Raw genomic sequence first — 19,263 nt, 5'->3', positions numbered from 1 at the left:
AAATAGTCTCCTTTAGCTCGATCTGTCAGTCCATAACCTAATCATACTCGAGCCCAACCAAACTAGGGCAAAATGATTTGTTGTGTAACTCAAAGAGTTTTACTCAATTAAACTAATTTTGTGAACTCTGGATAATTTGTCTAAGTTTGTGTTTGAGTTCCACATCTTATGACCTTCATTTTCATTTTCCTCTTTTTAAGGTGCATCAAAAGCAAAACAAATGTTAAATCAAACCTCGATTAAAAAATATTTAAGCTAAATATAAGCTTATTCATTAATTTAGAAGAAAGTTACACGCGTAATATGTGCATATCTATATAGGGTGAAGGTTAGAGTAGAACTAAGCATAAAGACAAACCTCTTAAGAATTCTTACCCCATTTTGTTAACACGTGGGTAGCTTCATTACCCTAATTAGGGACAAACATGAATATACATACATAAAAAAAATAAGCCGTACTAATTCAAATCACTTAATTGTTAAAATTGCTTACCCTCTTCACTTTAAATAATCAATGAGTTCCAATTATGACTTGCTCTAAATTTCAAACCATCTTTTTTTATCGAGATATATAGGTGAGGTTTGAATCATCAACCCCTTTACTTCAACCTTTTATCCTAACTATCAGTTCATCTTATAATTCTTTTTTTAATTTACTAAGAGTGAGACTCGAACTCACAACCTTCTTCACTTTATTCCTTAAACTCTTCATCTTAACTATTTGACCACTTTATGACTCCTAAACCAAGCCCAAGCCCAACTGCCCAATGATACTTAAAAGTTAAACCTAAAGCATATATGTAAACATATCAAATTTTAAAGTCTCTACAATATTCTCCTATATTCCCGGAACCCCACATTTATAATAAAAAAACATAATTACAATTTAATGGGATGTAGCATTCCGTGTAAATTTTGGCATCCTTCACTATTTAAAGTGCAAATAGTGAACTTTTGTCCTATATGGTAACAAGTAGAAATCCATAAAAATAAGGCAACTAGTTAGGTAATGCAATAGAGGCTTTAATTGAAAGTAGGTGATGTTCATTTATTATACTTAATTGGATCATTAAATTGGGTGTGACTATTACAAGCTGAGGTAGCTACCCTTTAATTTAGTGCCTTCACACGTTGCTGGTATTGAAACTAGTTGTTGCCATCCACATATAGGGTCACCTACTTTTAGTCCTTCATTCAAATGTTCATCAATCCTTTGTTTAATTAGTTTACACTAATTGTTCAAGAATAGGAGATTTTTAAATTTTTAGAGAATTATGTTAATGGAGAAGGGAGAGAGGGTTAGGATGAATGGGGTGGATTATTGTGTAATGTACAAATTATAAAAATAACCCTATTATTAAACCTAATTCAACCAAAATGTGAAGGATAATTTTGTCCAAATGTCTTGGTACATAACTAAAAAATCTCATTATATATATATATATATATATATATATATATGAGAAGGGATCCGTTTACACTCAAGTTAAGTTACACTCAATCTCATCCAGTAATTTTCTTAAATCCAATAGACCGAATGAGTGAAACTTAAAGTTATCTAAAATTCGTATTTTTCTTTCTCATAACTTATTTCACTCACTCATTTGATATGCTGGAATTAGAACAATACAATATATATATACCCATCACCACTTGCATGTACGGGTTATAGATACTACTCTTCATTTCAATTCTATAGACACAAAATAAAATAGTCACTGAAATAGTCAAAAGTAGTATACAATATATGGATTACAATAACGAAAACCCACAAATACATGTTATCTATTTAAACCTTTACTAATTCATATTCATCAATAAACTATCATGATTACATTATTGTCAAGATTTAGAATTTCAAGCTTTTCACAAAATTTGAATAAGGAAGTGTAACCATTACCCATGTGGACTTGATTTTAGAAACAACCTTCATTGAGATAAAACAATTGAACAGTAACGAAATGTAGGTTTATCCTTGTTAACATCTTCATTTTCTTAGCATGAACCATAAATAGATGTATAATCGATAGTGTATGAGTTTTATACTTTATTATTGTTTATTAATCATTCATGTTTTATTATGATTGACTTTTGAATAAAAATACTAATGAACTTGTAGATGATGCACTAAATGTGTATAAATATTTACACTAGCAATATATAGATATTATAGCCTTTCTTAATACCCATTTCTATGACCAAAACTAAGACATGAAAAGAGTGTTATAAATAGTAATAAATATTGTGAACTCCATTGAAGGACCATGAAATAGACATTGACGCATATTTGAGAAATGAGAGGGTGTGGTCACAAGTTTCCCTACAAATGCAAACAACATAGATAATGAAGATGAAAATTGAAAGGAGTAGCACCCATCACAAGGATTCTATATGTATCCATTCATTTAATGAGACCAAGTGATCAATACAAATATTGAACATCAATTAATTGTACATCAAAGTTTTGGATAAAGAAATTTGTTATTTGAGCATGCATGTTCTTCAGAACTAAAAATTTACTAGAAAACATGTTTGCTTTATCATTAATCCATGTATCCACCTTAAGTGATTTTTTTAACCATTTACAATAAAGTGACATGATTGTGGACTTGTGGTACATGGAATGGGGTTAGCAGATGTTACAATTTTTGCATAAATGAGCACAAGTTCTACCAATATAATAAATTATTTGATACTTATAATAGGACCAAATTAATTAATTATATATTTTTTTAAGTAGAGGTGAACATAATCTAACCCTACTTACTCATTTTAGTTGACCTGATCAGATCTCATATATGACCCTATATAGGTGTAACTGTTCAGATGCACTATAATATAGGCCCCATTTTTGTAGCTAATAACACTATTATTTTTTTACTTTATTTTATTAGTATGATTATTTTTATAAATGAAATAGTTGTTTAGTAAAATTTATAATTTTACTTTAGGTTCATTTGGTAATGATAAGAGATAAGATGATTAAAACTAGAACTCATCAAAATTAAAAATTTATAACTTGATATTTTCATGTAAAGTTTTACATAATCTACACACAAAAATTAATTATATTGTAAAACTCCGATACATAAAATGTGAAAACGTAACCACACACTTTTCTTAAATCCTATAAAAAAATTCTATATAATTTTTTTAATAAATTTAGGACTCATATTTTTTCCTACACAAGGCCTCAAATATGTCAGAACCGTTATTGTTTATGGTTGAGTTTCACTTGGTCTATGCCCGGTTCAGATTCAAAAATTAAGCCCGACCAATATTTAGGGTCGGGTAAGGGACAAGCATGGTCCGACCCTGCCCAACTCAGCCAATGTCACTCATTCATTAGTTTGTATGAGTATCTATACAATTGTGTATGATATCTTTTTGATTGAAAGTATCATTGACTCCTAATGTTTCCATCATATATACTCATTAACAATGTATATACATATATTATTTTGTCAAATTAGATATGTATAATAATTAGTAATTTTAGGAAGATTTGATCAAAAGAGGTATGCATTATATTTAATCAAGTTTAAGGACAGGTTCGAGTTCAAAAATTGATCAAGTCGATATTTGAGAACAAATTAGTTTCAAGTATAGGTTCTAGATCAAAACATAACACGTCTAACATTCAGGGCTGGAAAAGGAACAAATCTTACCTGCCTATATTCAACCTTATTTTATTGGTGGATCCGAGTTCAACAAAACAAGCTTGGGCCCACCCATTCTTGATATATATTTTTCTTAAAATGATTAAATGTAAGTATGTTATGCTATATATATTTTTTTAGTCAACTTGTTCCATTTCTTTGTTTTTTTCTCTTAGCTTTGGAACTGCTTTGTTTGTCTTGAACAATCTTTTCAATTAAGTATTGGAGTTCTACATAATATATATACACTGTTTTGACAAAATTCTTCTAGAAAATGATATACTTGGGTAGTGGTACTATCAATGAAGCTTTTTTATTTTTTGTTTATGGTTTACGTTTCTTTGTTGCCCCTCTCACTTGTTGATTATTTTTTTGTTAACTATATATTGATAACTTTTTTATAACAATATATTGATAACTTTACTTAGGACACCATGATTTCCATAGAAGAACCACGCAATAAAAGTACCATAGTAGTAGTTGTGATAAAACTAAGCCAAGACGGAAACGTTACAAGATATATTCTATATGAAAAACACTAGAAAGCTTCCAACACAAATAATACTTGAACAACCTAACACACACTATTTTTATTTAACGAATTAACCAAAAGAAAGAGATCTCACACTTTTTTCCTCACACCATTTTTTTCTACACATACTTTGTAAATCATTGATCACATGTGAATTCATGTTTCTAAGGTAGAAACTTTTTAATCAACGATTATAAAGTAGGTATAAAAAGAAATGTCGAGGAAAACAACCATGACATACTACGATAATTCAAACGAATAAACATGAAGTCATGCATGTGTCGATTCAAGGGAAATGAACAACTCCAGAGCCGCTACCGATGCCGGTCCCAATACCACCACCTAGCCCGGGAGTACCCCCGAGCCCACCAACACCACCAAGCCCAGGAGAGCCTCCGAGCCCACCAAGCCCACCAACACCGCCAAGCCCAGGAGTACCTCCAAGCCCACTAAATCCACCAAGCCCTTGACCACCACCAAGCCCACCACCACCACCAAGTCCACCACCGCCGCCGAACCCACCACCAATTCCGGCACCACCACCTCCAAAAGGTAGTCCATTGTTTCCGATTCCTGAAAAACCACCAAGGCCACCAATAGTGACCACATTCTTCTCATCCTTCAGACCAGCTTCACTAGGCACATTTCTTGCACTTGTAAACACAACCATAGCAAGAAACAACACCATCATACACCATTTAGCCATTATCTCTTAGCAACTACAACTATCTTAAGGTCTTAGTCACTCTCACACACAACACTAGAAGTATGCGCTAGCTAGGTTATTGAACTATCTCTATTTGTCTTACTCTTAGTGATGCTTCATAGTGTTTGGGGAGTGTCCTTTTTAAAGGCTAAGAATTAAACTAGGACAGGTAAGGGGTAGTTGAACATGGTAAATGAAATTTAATGTGTTCTTTCATCTATTTGGTATACCAAATACTGTTAAAAACTAAATTTTGTACAGTAGAGTACGAGTATATATGTATACATGGGATACATAAGGTAAGAACCTCATCTGAATAGCAAAAGACAAAATGCAAATATTATTTCATCAACCTTTTGGTAAGGTACTACTATCTTTTTAAGTGTGTGGCTATATTTTGGGGTGTGTGACTACCGAACAAGTATGTTCCAAGAATCAAACTCTTTACTTTTTGGTCATATTGAGCATCTAGTTGGACTTTACATGATTAAACCAACACCTTGTTGGCAAAGATAAATGTGTATATAAAAGATGAAAAGATGACAAACTAAGAAAAATTTATTTATTGGAAGAGAGAAATTTGTAAGTTGATTATTTGATGAATTTTAGTCACTCTATTTTCGATGTAGATCATTTGTCATAAATGACATATTATTCTTTGTCGTGAGTCATCAGAATGTTATTTTTTTTTAAAAAAAATTCTTTTATTCACATGATAATATGTGATTGATTATTTGAGACAGAGAATATGACACCAATAAAATAGATAATCCCTTTCCCTCCATCTTAGTTGCACCATATCATATCCCTTGATTTTAGTAGCATTTAACACTTATATTTCACATGACTTCTTTTCCCATATCTTGTCTACTTTGGTCCCCCTTGTTTTCTCAAAGTTGAACACAAGCCTTGCAAGCATCCAAAGCTAATGTGTCAACCATCCAAAGCTAATGTGTCACCCATCAAAAGTATCACCTCAATGTTTTGGTATGTTTTATAAAAGTAAGAAGAAAAAAAAAAGGTATAAAATTCACATGCTTCTTCTATGCTGTTTACATATGCCATATGAAATTGGAAGTTGGAACAATTTAATTAAAAATAAAATGACTGTCAGAAATAATAGACAAAAAAAACAAATACTAAAAGAAATAAAACCTAACCTACTTATAAATCCAAATAAGCAAAAAAATAGAAAGAAGCAAAAGCCAACAGAAGGAAAGATAAAAGGTGAAAAACCAAGAAGCACCGCACACAAGCCACAGCTGCATAGAGAAGATTAACAACCTGGCCCAAACCTCCTTAGAAAACAAGCATCAATATAGTGTCTTTAGGAGTTTGTTTATAAGTTAGGTTTTGAAAGGGAATGAAGATAGATATAAGGTTTCGATGTCACCTCATAAGTATAATTCATTCTGAAATCTTTCATTTTTCTTCATTTTCCTATAAAAATTAACTCGCAAATGGACCTAGACAAACTAGTGCTTTATACCCAGTTTAATTATTACAAGCTATCATGTATGTGGGATTACTATGTATATTTGAGGTGAAGATTCATTCTCTAGTATTAGAGAGGAATCTCCCAAGTACCTAAGAGGAACTTTACAAACACCAAAGAAAAATACTTAAAAAAACAAAAGTAAAAAAAGAATTTGTAATCCTTTGAAGAGAATTGTTTTCCACATATTTGATACTATTTTTTTAGTTGTAGACCAAAGTGTAAGTCTAATGCAGTATGTTTTATTTTAATGTTAAATATAGATACTAATTTAAAAAAATGCAATAATTATATCCTTCCGGTGATTGTTATTTCACATTAGAATAGACCGAGTTGGGTCTAATGTCTTTTTTACAAGACAAGAAAAGTGTTTTTATACATTACATATAATCCTCAGAAAGAACTATACTATGTATCACAAATAAATATGTCTATGGTTTTTTGTAAACAATTACTTCTTATAAATAAATCATATATGTTTTTCCCTTTAAACATAGCATATTTACATATAGCAAACATCTGAACAACCTCAAGGAAACTCAACGAGCAAGCGAAAGGGAGCAAAAGCGAAAGGGTTTCATTAAGGTCATACATATATAAGTAGTCCCTCGATTTCAAGAAAAATAGTGCTTTAAACATCAAAAAAATCTGAAGGAGTAATTTTTTTACACTACAAATCATATGTAAGGAACTAATTCCACCGACAAATATAGTTCCCAAAAATCAAACTTTTCCCCATGAATAATGTAACGATATGAGTTATGGATTTGGGTTAACTCTGCTGAATAACCCATCCCCAAAATAAATAACAAGAGACTAAGCATAAAATATAGCATAATAAACTGCTTTAAAGCCTATTTACGGTGCTTAAAAAGGGTGCATAAGACATAATATTTAGAGAAAAAATGAAGGGCAAAAATATTGGAACAAATATTTGGGTCGCTTCCGTCCAACGCAATTCAGCAAACAATAACATAAAAAGCTTATACTGAGAGTATAAAGCAACGTACTTAAACATGGAAATAAAACTAAAATAAGGTGTCTTGGTCAAAAACTATAACCAGGCAATTAAATCCAACAAAAAATGGCATCAAACAAACATAAGTTTTTCATAGATCATGTAAGAAAGGGGAACTAAACTTAGTCCACTTCCTCAATCTTGGGTCCAGGACCACTTGCACCAGAAGGAGCATCATCATAATCAGCTGCACCACCAGCATCTGGACCAGCACCACCCTGGTACATCTTGGCAATGATTGGGTTGCAGATGCTTTCCAGTTCCTTCATCTTGTCCTCAAACTCATCTGCCTCTCCAAGCTGGTTGCTGTCTAGCCATTGAATAGCTTGCTCAATAGCGTCCTCTATCTTCTTCTTGTCATCTGCGGCGAGTTTCTCTCCGATCTTGTCATCCTTGATGGTGTTCCTCATGTTGTATGCATAGTTTTCCAATGCATTCTTGGCCTCCACCTTCTTCTTGTGCTCTTCATCCTCAGACTTGTACTTCTCAGCCTCTTGAACCATCTTCTCAATGTCTTCCTTTGAGAGTCTACCCTTGTCATTGGTGATGGTGATCTTGTTCTTCTGCCCGGTTGTCTTATCCTCGGCAGAGACATTCAAAATACCATTGGCATCGATGTCAAAGCACACAGTGATCTGTGGAACACCTCTGGGAGCAGGAGGAATGCCGGAGAGTTCAAATTTGCCCAACAGATTGTTGTCCCTGGTTCTGGTTCTCTCACCTTCGAAGACCTGGATCAACACACCAGGCTGGTTGTCAGAGTATGTTGAGAACACCTGTTCTTTCTTGGTTGGAATTGTGGTATTCCTGGGGATCAGGACAGTCATCACACCTCCGGCAGTCTCGAGACCAAGAGAGAGAGGGGTGACATCAAGAAGGAGAAGGTCTTGAACCTTCTCATTGCCCTCACCACTCAAGATTGCGGCCTGAACTGCAGCACCATATGCAACAGCCTCATCGGGATTAATGCTCTTGCATAGCTCCTTTCCGTTGAATAAATCCTGGAGAAGTTGTTGAACCTTGGGAATTCTAGTGGAACCACCAACAAGGACAACATCATCAACACTCCTCTTGTCCATCTTAGCATCTCTCAAACACTTCTCAACTGGCTCCATACACTTCCTAAAGAGATCCATGTTCAACTCTTCAAATCTAGCACGGGTGATGGTAGTGTAGAAATCAACTCCCTCATAAAGAGAATCAATTTCAATGGTGGTCTGAGCAGTAGATGACAAAGTCCTCTTTGCTCTCTCACAAGCAGTCCTCAACCTCCTAAGAGCTCTGGGGTTGCCACTGATGTCTTTCTTGTTCTTCCTCTTGAACTCTTGGACGAAGTGGTTCACCATTCTGTTATCAAAATCTTCACCTCCAAGATGGGTGTCTCCGGCTGTGGCCTTCACCTCAAAGATACCCTCCTCAATAGTAAGAAGAGAGACATCAAAGGTACCACCACCAAGATCGAAAATCAAGACATTCTTCTCACCAACACTTGTTGCCTTCTTGTCAAGACCATAAGCGATGGCAGCAGCAGTTGGCTCATTGATAATACGCATGACATTAAGACCAGCAATAACACCAGCATCCTTGGTAGCTTGACGCTGAGAATCATTGAAGTACGCTGGGACAGTGACAACAGCATTCTTCACAGCAGAGCCAAGGAAGGCCTCGGCAATCTCACGCATCTTCATGAGTACCATGGAAGAGATTTCCTCTGCAGCAAATTGCTTGTCTTCACCCTTGTAGTTAACTTGAATCAATGGCTTCTCAGCAGGACCAGAAATGACCTTAAAAGGCCACAATTTAATGTCACTCTGAACAGAGGCATCACTGTATCTACGACCAATCAACCTCTTTGCATCTGAAGAGAAATAAAGCATAATATAAATAAGCCATTTCATAAAACATATCATAAAAATAGACCATGTCATAAATAGCCATCTCCGAGTTTATTTGAGTTGCTCTTAATTGTTCATTAGTTGTTTGAATGACTACTTAGTATTAGTTGATATAACAATTAGTAAGTTATTATATTTGATTGTTAATTAATGGCTCAAGGGATTGAGAGAGCACTTATACGCAAGGAAACGTTAATGCTCATAACATATTAAGAATTTTAAATTCAAAAAATATCCTAAAAATTAAACAAAATTCAATCAACTTGAAGCATAAAACAAACATCAAAACAAATCAATGTTACAAAGAGCCAAGCTGTTAAGTTTGTTATAGAATTATATATGTAAGTCATACTTAACTTATACTGAGAAAATTAAGTGATAATTACAATAAATCTTATAATCCATTATATACAATGTTCAAATAAACTTTTGAAGTATAATCAAACATACTACTAAACTATTTCAACATAAGAAAATGAGTTTATCGAAATTCCTATGCTACACTAGATCTAGAAACAGTCCTAACATGGATTGTATAAATCTAACAATTAATTTATTACAATAAAAAATCACTTACTACAAAATCTACGTATGTTAAGATTGGAGTTAGCTTATTACATATCACATAAGTAATAACCAAAATCTAACTACAATTTTTAAAACAAAAACCTACGTTTACTTCTAATTTAAGCTCAAACCAACAACGCTACTTAACAATCACAATATAACATCAAAATTCATATAAACAAAAACAAGTTCCCTTAACCACAACAACGAAAACGATAATAGATCTATCATAAAACAAAATAAAAGCATCAGATCTAGTATACTAACCGAAAACAGTGTTGATAGGATTCATTGCGACCTGATTCTTAGCAGCATCACCAATAAGACGTTCAGAATCAGTGAATCCAACGTAAGACGGCGTCGTTCTGTTCCCTTGATCATTTGCAATGATTTCAACACGATCATGTTGCCATACACCAACACATGAGTACGTAGTTCCGAGATCGATTCCGATCGCAGGACCTTCTCCTTTACCGGCCATGGATTTCGCTACTTGCTGCGTCGGCGAATGAGAGAAGAGCGAAGAGCAAAGAACGAAGAGCGAAGAATGAAGAAGTTTCTGAGATTGAGAGAAGAAAGGAAGAGAATATATATATAGTTAGGGTTTGGGTGGTTTCTCTAGAATGTTCTATGAGAATGAGTAAGAGCCGTTGGATTTGGAGATGTGAATGTTTCAAAAGTGTGGCCACGTGGCGGGTTTTGGATCTGAATGTTGATTGGTTATGTTCTTACATGGAATTGACCTATAGTTTGTTGAGTTGCATCTGAATGTTTCATGAGTGAATTAAATTAGAACATTTGAAATCAACTATTGGATCTTACTTAAAGGTCAAAAATCTATTACCTATATAATAAAAAAAACTCCCTCATGACATGTGTCAATTTCTCAAGTCCTCACATGTGTCAACCTCTCACATCAAAACTCATGACATGTGTCAACCTCTCATCAAAACTCATGACATGTGTCAACCTCTCATCAAAACTCATGACATGTGTCAACCTCTCATCAAAACTCATGACATGTGTCAACCTCTCATCAAAACTCATGACATGTGTCAACCTCTCATCAAAACTAAAGGTCTCTCAGAACATGTGTCAATCTCTCAATCAATACTTTCCCTCCAAAACATGTCAATCTTCCATTTTTTTTAATTGTACAATTTAATTTTAATGATTAAACAAAAAAAGCTCACTCATGACATGTGTCAATCTTTCAAACCCTCATGATATGTGTCAACCTCAGCAAAACTCATGACATGTGTCAACCTCTTATCAAAACTAAAGATCCATCGTGACATGTGTCAATCTCTCAAGCCCTCATGACATGTGTCAACCTCTCATAAAAAATAAAGGTCCCTCATGACATGTGTCAATTTCTCAATCAAAACTTTCCCTCCAAAACATGTCAATCTTCCATTTTTGTTCATTGTACAATTTAATTCTAATAATTAATGAGCTTTATTTGTTTTCTATTCTATAAAAAAATTACATCTCACAATAAAGAGGATTGAATCCATTTTCACATGTGAATTACTTCTCCACCATTATCATTTCATATCTCCCTATTTTTTCTCCCTCTCATTTCATATTTCTCTCTTCTTCTCCCACATGTCTACAATCCAATGTTTTATTCGTCAAACTTCATTTCGTTAAAATTAATATGATGGTTTATGTATCCTGGTACTAAGTCTTCATCATTGTAATTTGTTCTTATTTTATAAATTTGTTGTTGAAAGTATATTTTTATTGATTTTTTTATTCATTAACTTCATCATTGTTCTTATTTTATAAATATGTTATTTAAAGTGTATTTTTATCGAGCAAGATGTTAAACCAGAAGAGGTCTCATATTAAGTTTATCTGATTTAAACAATTAAATCGTATGCTCTGACCGTATGATTTTATATATAACTAATATTTTTAACAATATGAATGCAGTGGTAACATATATGGTTTTAGCCATGCGAATGTAAGCAACAAACATATTCTTAATCATAAATGAACATGTAATATGTGTTATTAATCATGCGGCAAAAAATGTCGTCCCGCTCATTTGCACGAGTAACTTGCTAGTTAAAAAAAAGAAATTAATGATATGATTAATAACTAATTTTAATTTTAGACATATAAATAAAGTTGTAAGTTCTAAATTTGTTATTCCCACTTGATTTATTTTCATATTTAATATATATAATATAAATAAATTTTATACATTGTTATTATATCATTCAATAATATTAACGTTATTTTTGTTCAAGATAAATGATAATTAACATATGAATAACATGTTAATCAGGTAAAAAATTATTATGTTGTTAATATATATATTTAAATCCTTATATTTTATGTTTAAATAATAAAATTATTAATATTTTATGAAATTATTTTTTTGGGTTGATTTTAAGTTTTTGTCTACATGATGTTTAAATTTTTTTTTGGAAGGGAAAATATTTAAAGTAACTTTCTATACAATTTTAAAATCTCAAAATATGAATGAAACAAATAAGGGATGAAATTTGTTTTACATTTTTTTCTAAGTTATAGATAAAAAATACAAAATTTAATATCATGCATTATTAGTGTAAATATTTTTATATAATTAATATATTATTTATTATTCATATATATTTTTAATTAATAATAAATAGTTATTAACAACAAATAATGCATGATATTGTAAAATATGTTTTCTAAAATAGCAGTTTATGCAATTGAATCTCGAGAGCAACAAGTCGTTAGTATAATAATATAAGGCTCGTTAGATCTCTAGGATTATCAAAACGTCAAAGTTTTGATTTCTGTGAGCGACACTTATTGGGAGGGACAACAACATATCCCAAAAGGGATTAGTTCATTACCATAATGTGATGGGATACTTTGAGTAGTACCAAAAAATTAAATCTGAGATTTGTGAGTCCTATTCCAATCTTCATAATGGGTTTGGGCTAGCAAGACATCACCTAGATTTGGTCCACCATGTTCTCCTCAATAAAAGTGGGCTTCTTATACTCAATTCAATTTTATAAACAATTTGCAAAATTATAGTTAAGCGAGTCAACAATTTTTTTAGATTTGTTTGAACAACAAGTAAATATTTGTTAGAAGCTTATAGTATACTATTAGTGGGAGAATGCAAGTTTTTAGGTTAGTTATAGAAAAGCTACTTCAATTCTTTAATTAGCTTCCTAAACCCCCATTAGGTGGAGTTGAGAGTTGTAAAATAATATATATATTTTGATTTTTATCCTTTAATTTATATTACACAACAAATTTTAACTCCACCCAAGTACTGCATTATAAGCAGTGTTGTAACAACCAGTTTGTATTGGCCGGTTCAATCGGCAAACCAGTCAATTGGTCCATATACTCGTATGGTACAATAATTATATCGGTCATGCAATCATACCAATCAAAACTGGCCAAAATCAGTCATACTGGCCGATTTTCAATTGTATCATATCAGTCATACGACCGATTTTTATTTAAAATTAATTTTTTTAATGAAAATAGAAAAAATTATTGGTTTTTCAACATTAACGTTAATATATTATGTATGTATATTTAATTTTTCCAGTATATAATTTAATTAGTGAAGTACCGATTAAACTGCTATACCAATACCCTAAATAGTTTAATGACTGGTATGATATTAATAACAATAATTATAAGTTATTTTTAGACATTTCAACAAATTTCTCTAAGACTAAAATATATGTTACAAGTTATATGTAACTATGATATAAGAATAATCTTATTACTTACACGTGATATTTTGTCTTATAATTGTATATTAACCTTAAATTTCTATTATTCTACTCTTTTAGTTTTTTGTACTACTAAAGATACATTTTTATCCTTTTGGGTAAGGAATTAATCTTTTTTGGTGTTTGTGGATGCCCCCAACAAGTGTCACTCTCAGAAATCAATATCTTGACATTTTGGTCATCATATGGATCTATTGTGATCTTATACCACTAGATTAATATCTTGTTGATACTCTATTATCTTATTTTATTAATTCGTTTCTTAACATCATCATCGTTCATGATCACCAAATGGCATTCCGAGAAGTCACTTGAGTGGAATGATTATCTCGCCAGTTATGAATAGGATGTCTTTTTCATGAATGGTTGCTATATACATATATGATGGGTTAAAAGTGGATACCTCACTTACCTAGGCCCCAAAAATGTTATCACGAGATGAGTATCATAAAGTTCATTCTCAACTATAAATTATTATTACGAGTACTTATTATATATATTTTTTACGAGTACATATGAGCCAATATTTTTTTGTCATTTCTAAAGGGAAGGAATAAAGGTTTGTTAAGGGTTAATGCAAAGTGAAGCCCTTGTATTTATGGGGTGATGATTAGCCCAGTCTACGAAACTGGGCCTAGTGAATGTACACTAGATTAGTTCATATATCCGAAAAAGATAATGCACCATTTGCCCCAAAATATATATATTTAATCTCATGCCCATGCAACTTTCTGCCCCAATCTATTTCACCCTGTAATATTTCTTTCCCTTACGATAAATGATTTAATATGTATATATTGACATCGTAAGTATTTTTTACATTATCAATAAGTCATTTGTCATTGATTTATTAACCACCATTGACTCACAAATAAAAATAATACAAATCAATAGTAGATGATATGCTAACAATATAAAAAACTTTATATTGACAGTATACAGATTTTAAACTCTACGATAAAAGTCCCAATGCACACAAAAAATTATGCTATCACCAACCTTATTCGCCACTCTCCTTTTTTAATTTCTTATAGATGGAAACTTGGTGATATAGAGATGAAAGTAAATCCAACTTTCCTAACATTGAATAACACTTTCATGCATAGGCGAATGGATAAAAGGAGTTAATATATTAAGTGTTAGTATGTGAAAACACAATTAATAAGGTGTTGGTCTATTAGTATAAATTAAGACTCGTCAATTCTCAAGTAGACCAAAATTTTAATAATTCGATTTATGGAAGCGACACTTGTTCAGAGGGATAACTACTCACCCAAAAAGGATTAGATCATTACTCATATATAGGGTGAGGGGATAAAAGAAACTAGATTATCAATGATGATAGAAGCAATGTGTAATTAAAATTGCTAAGAAGAAAACCTTCTAACAAAAAAACCAAAGAAAAAGGTTTATCTGACAATTAAACTCAAAACTATGTAAATAGGACAAGTTAGTTAAGGTGAAAGGTTAGGTATACGTGGGAATTATTTGAGTTATATAAGGTATATACGTTTTTGTATGTATAAAAAACTATGTAAATAACACCAATCAAATCAAAATCAAAGTGATTTACCAATTAGATGTTAGTCTCGTAGTGTAAAATTTCACAAGATCTTCAGGATGACCAAAAGGTCAATGTTTCGATTCACGTGAGCGATATTTATTGGGAATGAAAGTTACACACTCTAAAAATTTAATTCCTCAACCAAAAAGGTGATAAAATAATATCTTTGATAGTAAAAAAAAATCATTGTAATTTGCTTCTCTTTATGGTCTCGGATGGAACCCCATACCCTAGGTAAGAGGGAGCTTTATGCACCATTGATAATTTAGTGATAGATAAATGTGGGTCATGTGTATTCATTCTAAGTGCATAGAACGATTTGATATAACACAAATAATGAGTCAAGAGATATTGGAACATTATCATAGTTGTCCCACATGATTTTTTGTCCATGCAATTCTCTGTTAGAGGGAAGTTTGTGGATGGTGTAGGAATGGAGGTTTAATTTATGATCTAGTTACATAGTCTATGCATTAAGTGTTTTCATGTGTGTCATTTTCAGAATAAGATTCTTGGTAACAAAATTTCAATTTGAGTTTGTATATAGTAACCTTTTAAACCCTTTTCCTTTACATGTAGACACTTGAAAGTTTTTCTCGATAAGATTTCATTACCTTATATGTAAATCGAAATTGTGTTGTGCATCCAAAATAATCCTAAAAAGATATAATCACATGTGGATACTTGATATGTCTCTCATTGCTCATCCTAAAAATATGACTATTAGGATTGGCAAGTTTGAATTTTTGTCATATCTAGAGATTTATTAGGTTTTTTTATCAGCAAATGTTAGTATATTAGTATTTATCGTAATTGCGATTTGAAATCTCAACCTCCTTCTTTCCAACTTTTCACCTTACTATCATATCACTTTATAACTACTTCCAATAGAGCCTTATATTATTAAACCAATGACTTGTTGGTAGGAAGATGCATTAAACTTATTAGTGCATTGGGAACATTTGAGTTCTTAATTTTTATAAAGTATAAGTGTAGAAAATAACAAAATGGTACATACAAATCTTAGGGTCATCAATTTTTGTGGGTTTGTGACCATGTGTTTCCAGATTATTCTACACATAGGGTACATGTACAATTTGTAGAAAAAGGGGTTTCAGACTTATTCCACATTCTATTGTTAGTTGTTACCCTATTATGTGTCAAACCATGTAATAAATATTATGGGCAATTCAAGTAAATCCAACATATAAAATATCTCAGTTAAAAAAAAAGATAAACAAACAATTCAGCACATGTATAGACAAATAGGCTTAACTAGATTTTTCGAGACCACTTATTGTGTTGCTTTCAAAACTAGGAATATATAAAAAAAATTATTTTAGGATCTCATCTTAATTCAACTTATATAATTATCAATTTGGTAAAGAATGTAAAAAATAAGGATAAAATGTGGGAATGAGTGTAAGAGTTTATAAGTGGAAAAGACCTATTGAATTATTGTCTTAATGTTTTAGTTTAAGACGTGGTGTCTGACTTGTGACTCTACAGTCTTCCTATACCCGGTAAAAATAAACTCCCCGGTGGTTGGAGCTCATCCGATTGGAGTCTGGTCCAACAAATGGTATAAGAGATTGTTGAGGTTATTGAAGTGTGAAGTCTCACATTGGATATGCGGGGAGGAGAGAAAGAGTTTATAAGTGGAAAAGACTGACTTAAGATTTTGGTTCAAGACGTAGCTCACTTATAACTCTACACTCTTCCCATACAATTTTTTTTGACACATTTGTTTTAGGATATTTCCCAAAATACTTAATTCTTATGACATGTAGGTGTAGCATGCTCTCGTTAGGAGAAAAATGTTCTCATTATATTGAAGATATTGTTGGCAAAATTGTATATGAGGGCTTGATGATTATAATTGATACATTTATATGTTATTATTATTAGAGGGAAATTATCATTTCAAATTATTATAAGACAAGACTTTGATATTTAGAGGAAAATGACATTTAAATATATTCCAAAACTATTTAATGTGTATGACAAGTGGCATGCTATTGCTATGAGAAAAATGTTCTCAGTGATGATATCGTTTGCAAAATTGCTACAAGCACTTGATTACAAGATCTTGATACTTAGAATAAAAATTGACATTGAAATATTTTTGTAAAGTACTTAGAATGACACATGTCATTCTTTTGTGATAAGAGAAATGTTCTCCTTGAAGATACAGTTGGCAAAATTGTATAAAGTGTTGATATTTAATAAGCTCTAATTGATGTAATCCTATCTTCATGCACACCTAATAACCACATATAATCTAATGGTATAGAGATTTTCTTACTTTTTTGGTCCAAATCCTAGAAAGTTAATTCATTATTTTATCTCTTGGCAAATCATCCACTAAATCCCAAGGTTGAGAGTTTGATTCTTAGGAGTAACACTTGTTAGAAGGGTCAATCACGAATCTCGAAATGTATAATTAGTTACTCACCAAAAAAAACGATAAGATACTCTTGATCATACCAATTGAAATCTAGACATCTTTATATAAGTATTTATTTCCATGGATGGTGATAATACAACATTTTTGTCTCTATACAATACCACAAATTAAGTGTTTAATTAGGATGGTAGCTTTCATTATTTTAGCATGATTTATGATAAAGGTAATTTGAAGAAGTGGAAAACCAAAATGTATATAATCAAAAGCAACAAAACCATAAGTAAATGAAAATCATGGCACCTCATATAATCAAAGATTGGTAATATTGCAGCCAGCACAAATCTTATTATGTAAATATCGATACAACTTTGTTGAAATCATAACATAAAAATTGAAAAATATGTAATAATTTGCCCATCAAGTGAAACAAACAAGAGAATTCTAGATAGAAAATTTCTCCTTTTATTTATGAGCATTGAGCAATATATGCATGACAAGGAAAATGAGATATACAATATAATTACATAATTATAGATTTATATGTAATGAAATATTTATATATACTTATCAATCATGTATAATATTATTTGATCCTATTAATCTGTTTAACTTATTAAACCTAATATATGATCATTTCTGATTTGTTATTCAACTTAATTCAATAACTTAATTGTAAACAATTGTGTAAATAATTATTCTCTGTAGACTCACTATCATGAGTCAATTCTAAAACAGATTTTATGTCCCTTTGAGTATAAGAACTACCTTACTCCACTAAAAGAACCAACATACTATGCAAAAAAAGTGTCAAGTAAAAAGTATCAACATTTACAATATAATGTTTAAAGATATGTTAAGAAGTGTTGAAAACATACGTTTTAATTTAAGAAAATTTAAAAATTAATTTTGTGTTTACTATTTCCAGAAAGCTTAACTTAAAATTTTAAAATTGACTTACTCAATTTATATATATATTTTGAATAATATCCTTAGGATACTTGTCAGCCTAACACATATTTAAATTATATCTCATATATTGAAAAGTTTCCTCAAATGCAAATGAGCTTGATGTGTGAGTTGAATTTTATTTAGGGTTGAAACTTTGATTCTTAAAGTCATTATTTTGAAAGGATTTTATATGCAATTACCTAGTCATACAACTATAAATTTCTAGCTACAATCTCACCCAACTTAACAAGTATAACCTCCACCAAAACAATCATGCTCACACTCATAAGTTACAACATCAATATAAGTGTCATTATGAAGTAGCAGTAAGTAGTAGAAAACTACACCAAGTGACACTTTTATCTTTTTATAAATAATGAAATAATATTTTTGGCATTGAAAAAAAAAAGATTTTTTCTGGAAAGAGTCATGACTCATCATTATAAGGATAAAAACAAAATATATCTCCAAAAGTATTTTCAAGAAAGTATTGGATAGTCTTTGCTCTCTTTCGGACTATTTGGTCAATTTAAATGCAATTACATGTCTCAATAATGTTTTATTCTCTATCTTGAACCAATCAGATATTACTACATAAATAAAATAATTTTTTATATTACTTATTAAAATCTGACTGATCCGAGACAGAGAATGAAACACGGAGAAAAGTGATCTATTTCCATGCAATTGATGGACACTCTTTCTCAT

General features: G+C 31.4%; 2 protein-coding genes across 3 annotated transcripts; both read right to left on the bottom strand.

The window, feature by feature from the left end:
- LOC109357509 (glycine-rich protein 23-like) lies at window positions 4,056-5,026 on the bottom strand. 2 transcript variants are annotated; one of them, XM_019601513.1, is made up of 2 exons: window positions 4,612-5,026; window positions 4,056-4,566 (listed from the first exon to the last, which is right to left on the bottom strand). In XM_019601513.1, the coding sequence occupies exons 1-2, from the start codon at window positions 4,895-4,897 to the stop codon at window positions 4,478-4,480; spliced, it is 375 nt and encodes a 124-aa protein (XP_019457058.1). In that variant the 5' UTR covers window positions 4,898-5,026; the 3' UTR covers window positions 4,056-4,477. The 2 variants fall into 2 exon arrangements, with proteins under 2 accessions (XP_019457058.1, XP_019457057.1); XM_019601512.1 differs by having other exon boundaries at window positions 4,056-5,025.
- Window positions 7,363-10,432, bottom strand: LOC109356626 (heat shock cognate 70 kDa protein 2-like). The gene is made up of 2 exons (XM_019600037.1): window positions 10,140-10,432; window positions 7,363-9,268 (listed from the first exon to the last, which is right to left on the bottom strand). Exons 1-2 carry the CDS (start codon window positions 10,351-10,353, stop codon window positions 7,533-7,535), a joined length of 1,950 nt encoding a protein of 649 aa, XP_019455582.1. The 5' UTR covers window positions 10,354-10,432; the 3' UTR covers window positions 7,363-7,532.

Source organism: Lupinus angustifolius, chromosome LG09 (genome assembly GCF_001865875.1).
Source record: "Lupinus angustifolius cultivar Tanjil chromosome LG09, LupAngTanjil_v1.0, whole genome shotgun sequence".
Taxonomy (NCBI): domain Eukaryota; kingdom Viridiplantae; phylum Streptophyta; class Magnoliopsida; order Fabales; family Fabaceae; genus Lupinus; species Lupinus angustifolius.
This window is presented reverse-complemented; position numbering and strand designations above follow the sequence as displayed.

Bases quoted from the DNA above. Each gene is read 5' to 3' on its own strand.
- LOC109357509 (XM_019601512.1), bottom strand. From the start codon at position 4,897: ATGGCTAAATGGTGTATGATGGTGTTGTTTCTTGCTATGGTTGTGTTT.
- LOC109356626 (XM_019600037.1), bottom strand. From the start codon at position 10,353: ATGGCCGGTAAAGGAGAAGGTCCTGCGATCGGAATCGATCTCGGAACT. The intron at 9,269-10,139 runs GTTAGTATACTA...ATTTCTCTTCAG, and splicing joins TCCTATCAACACTGTTTTCG to ATGCAAAGAGGTTGATTGGT.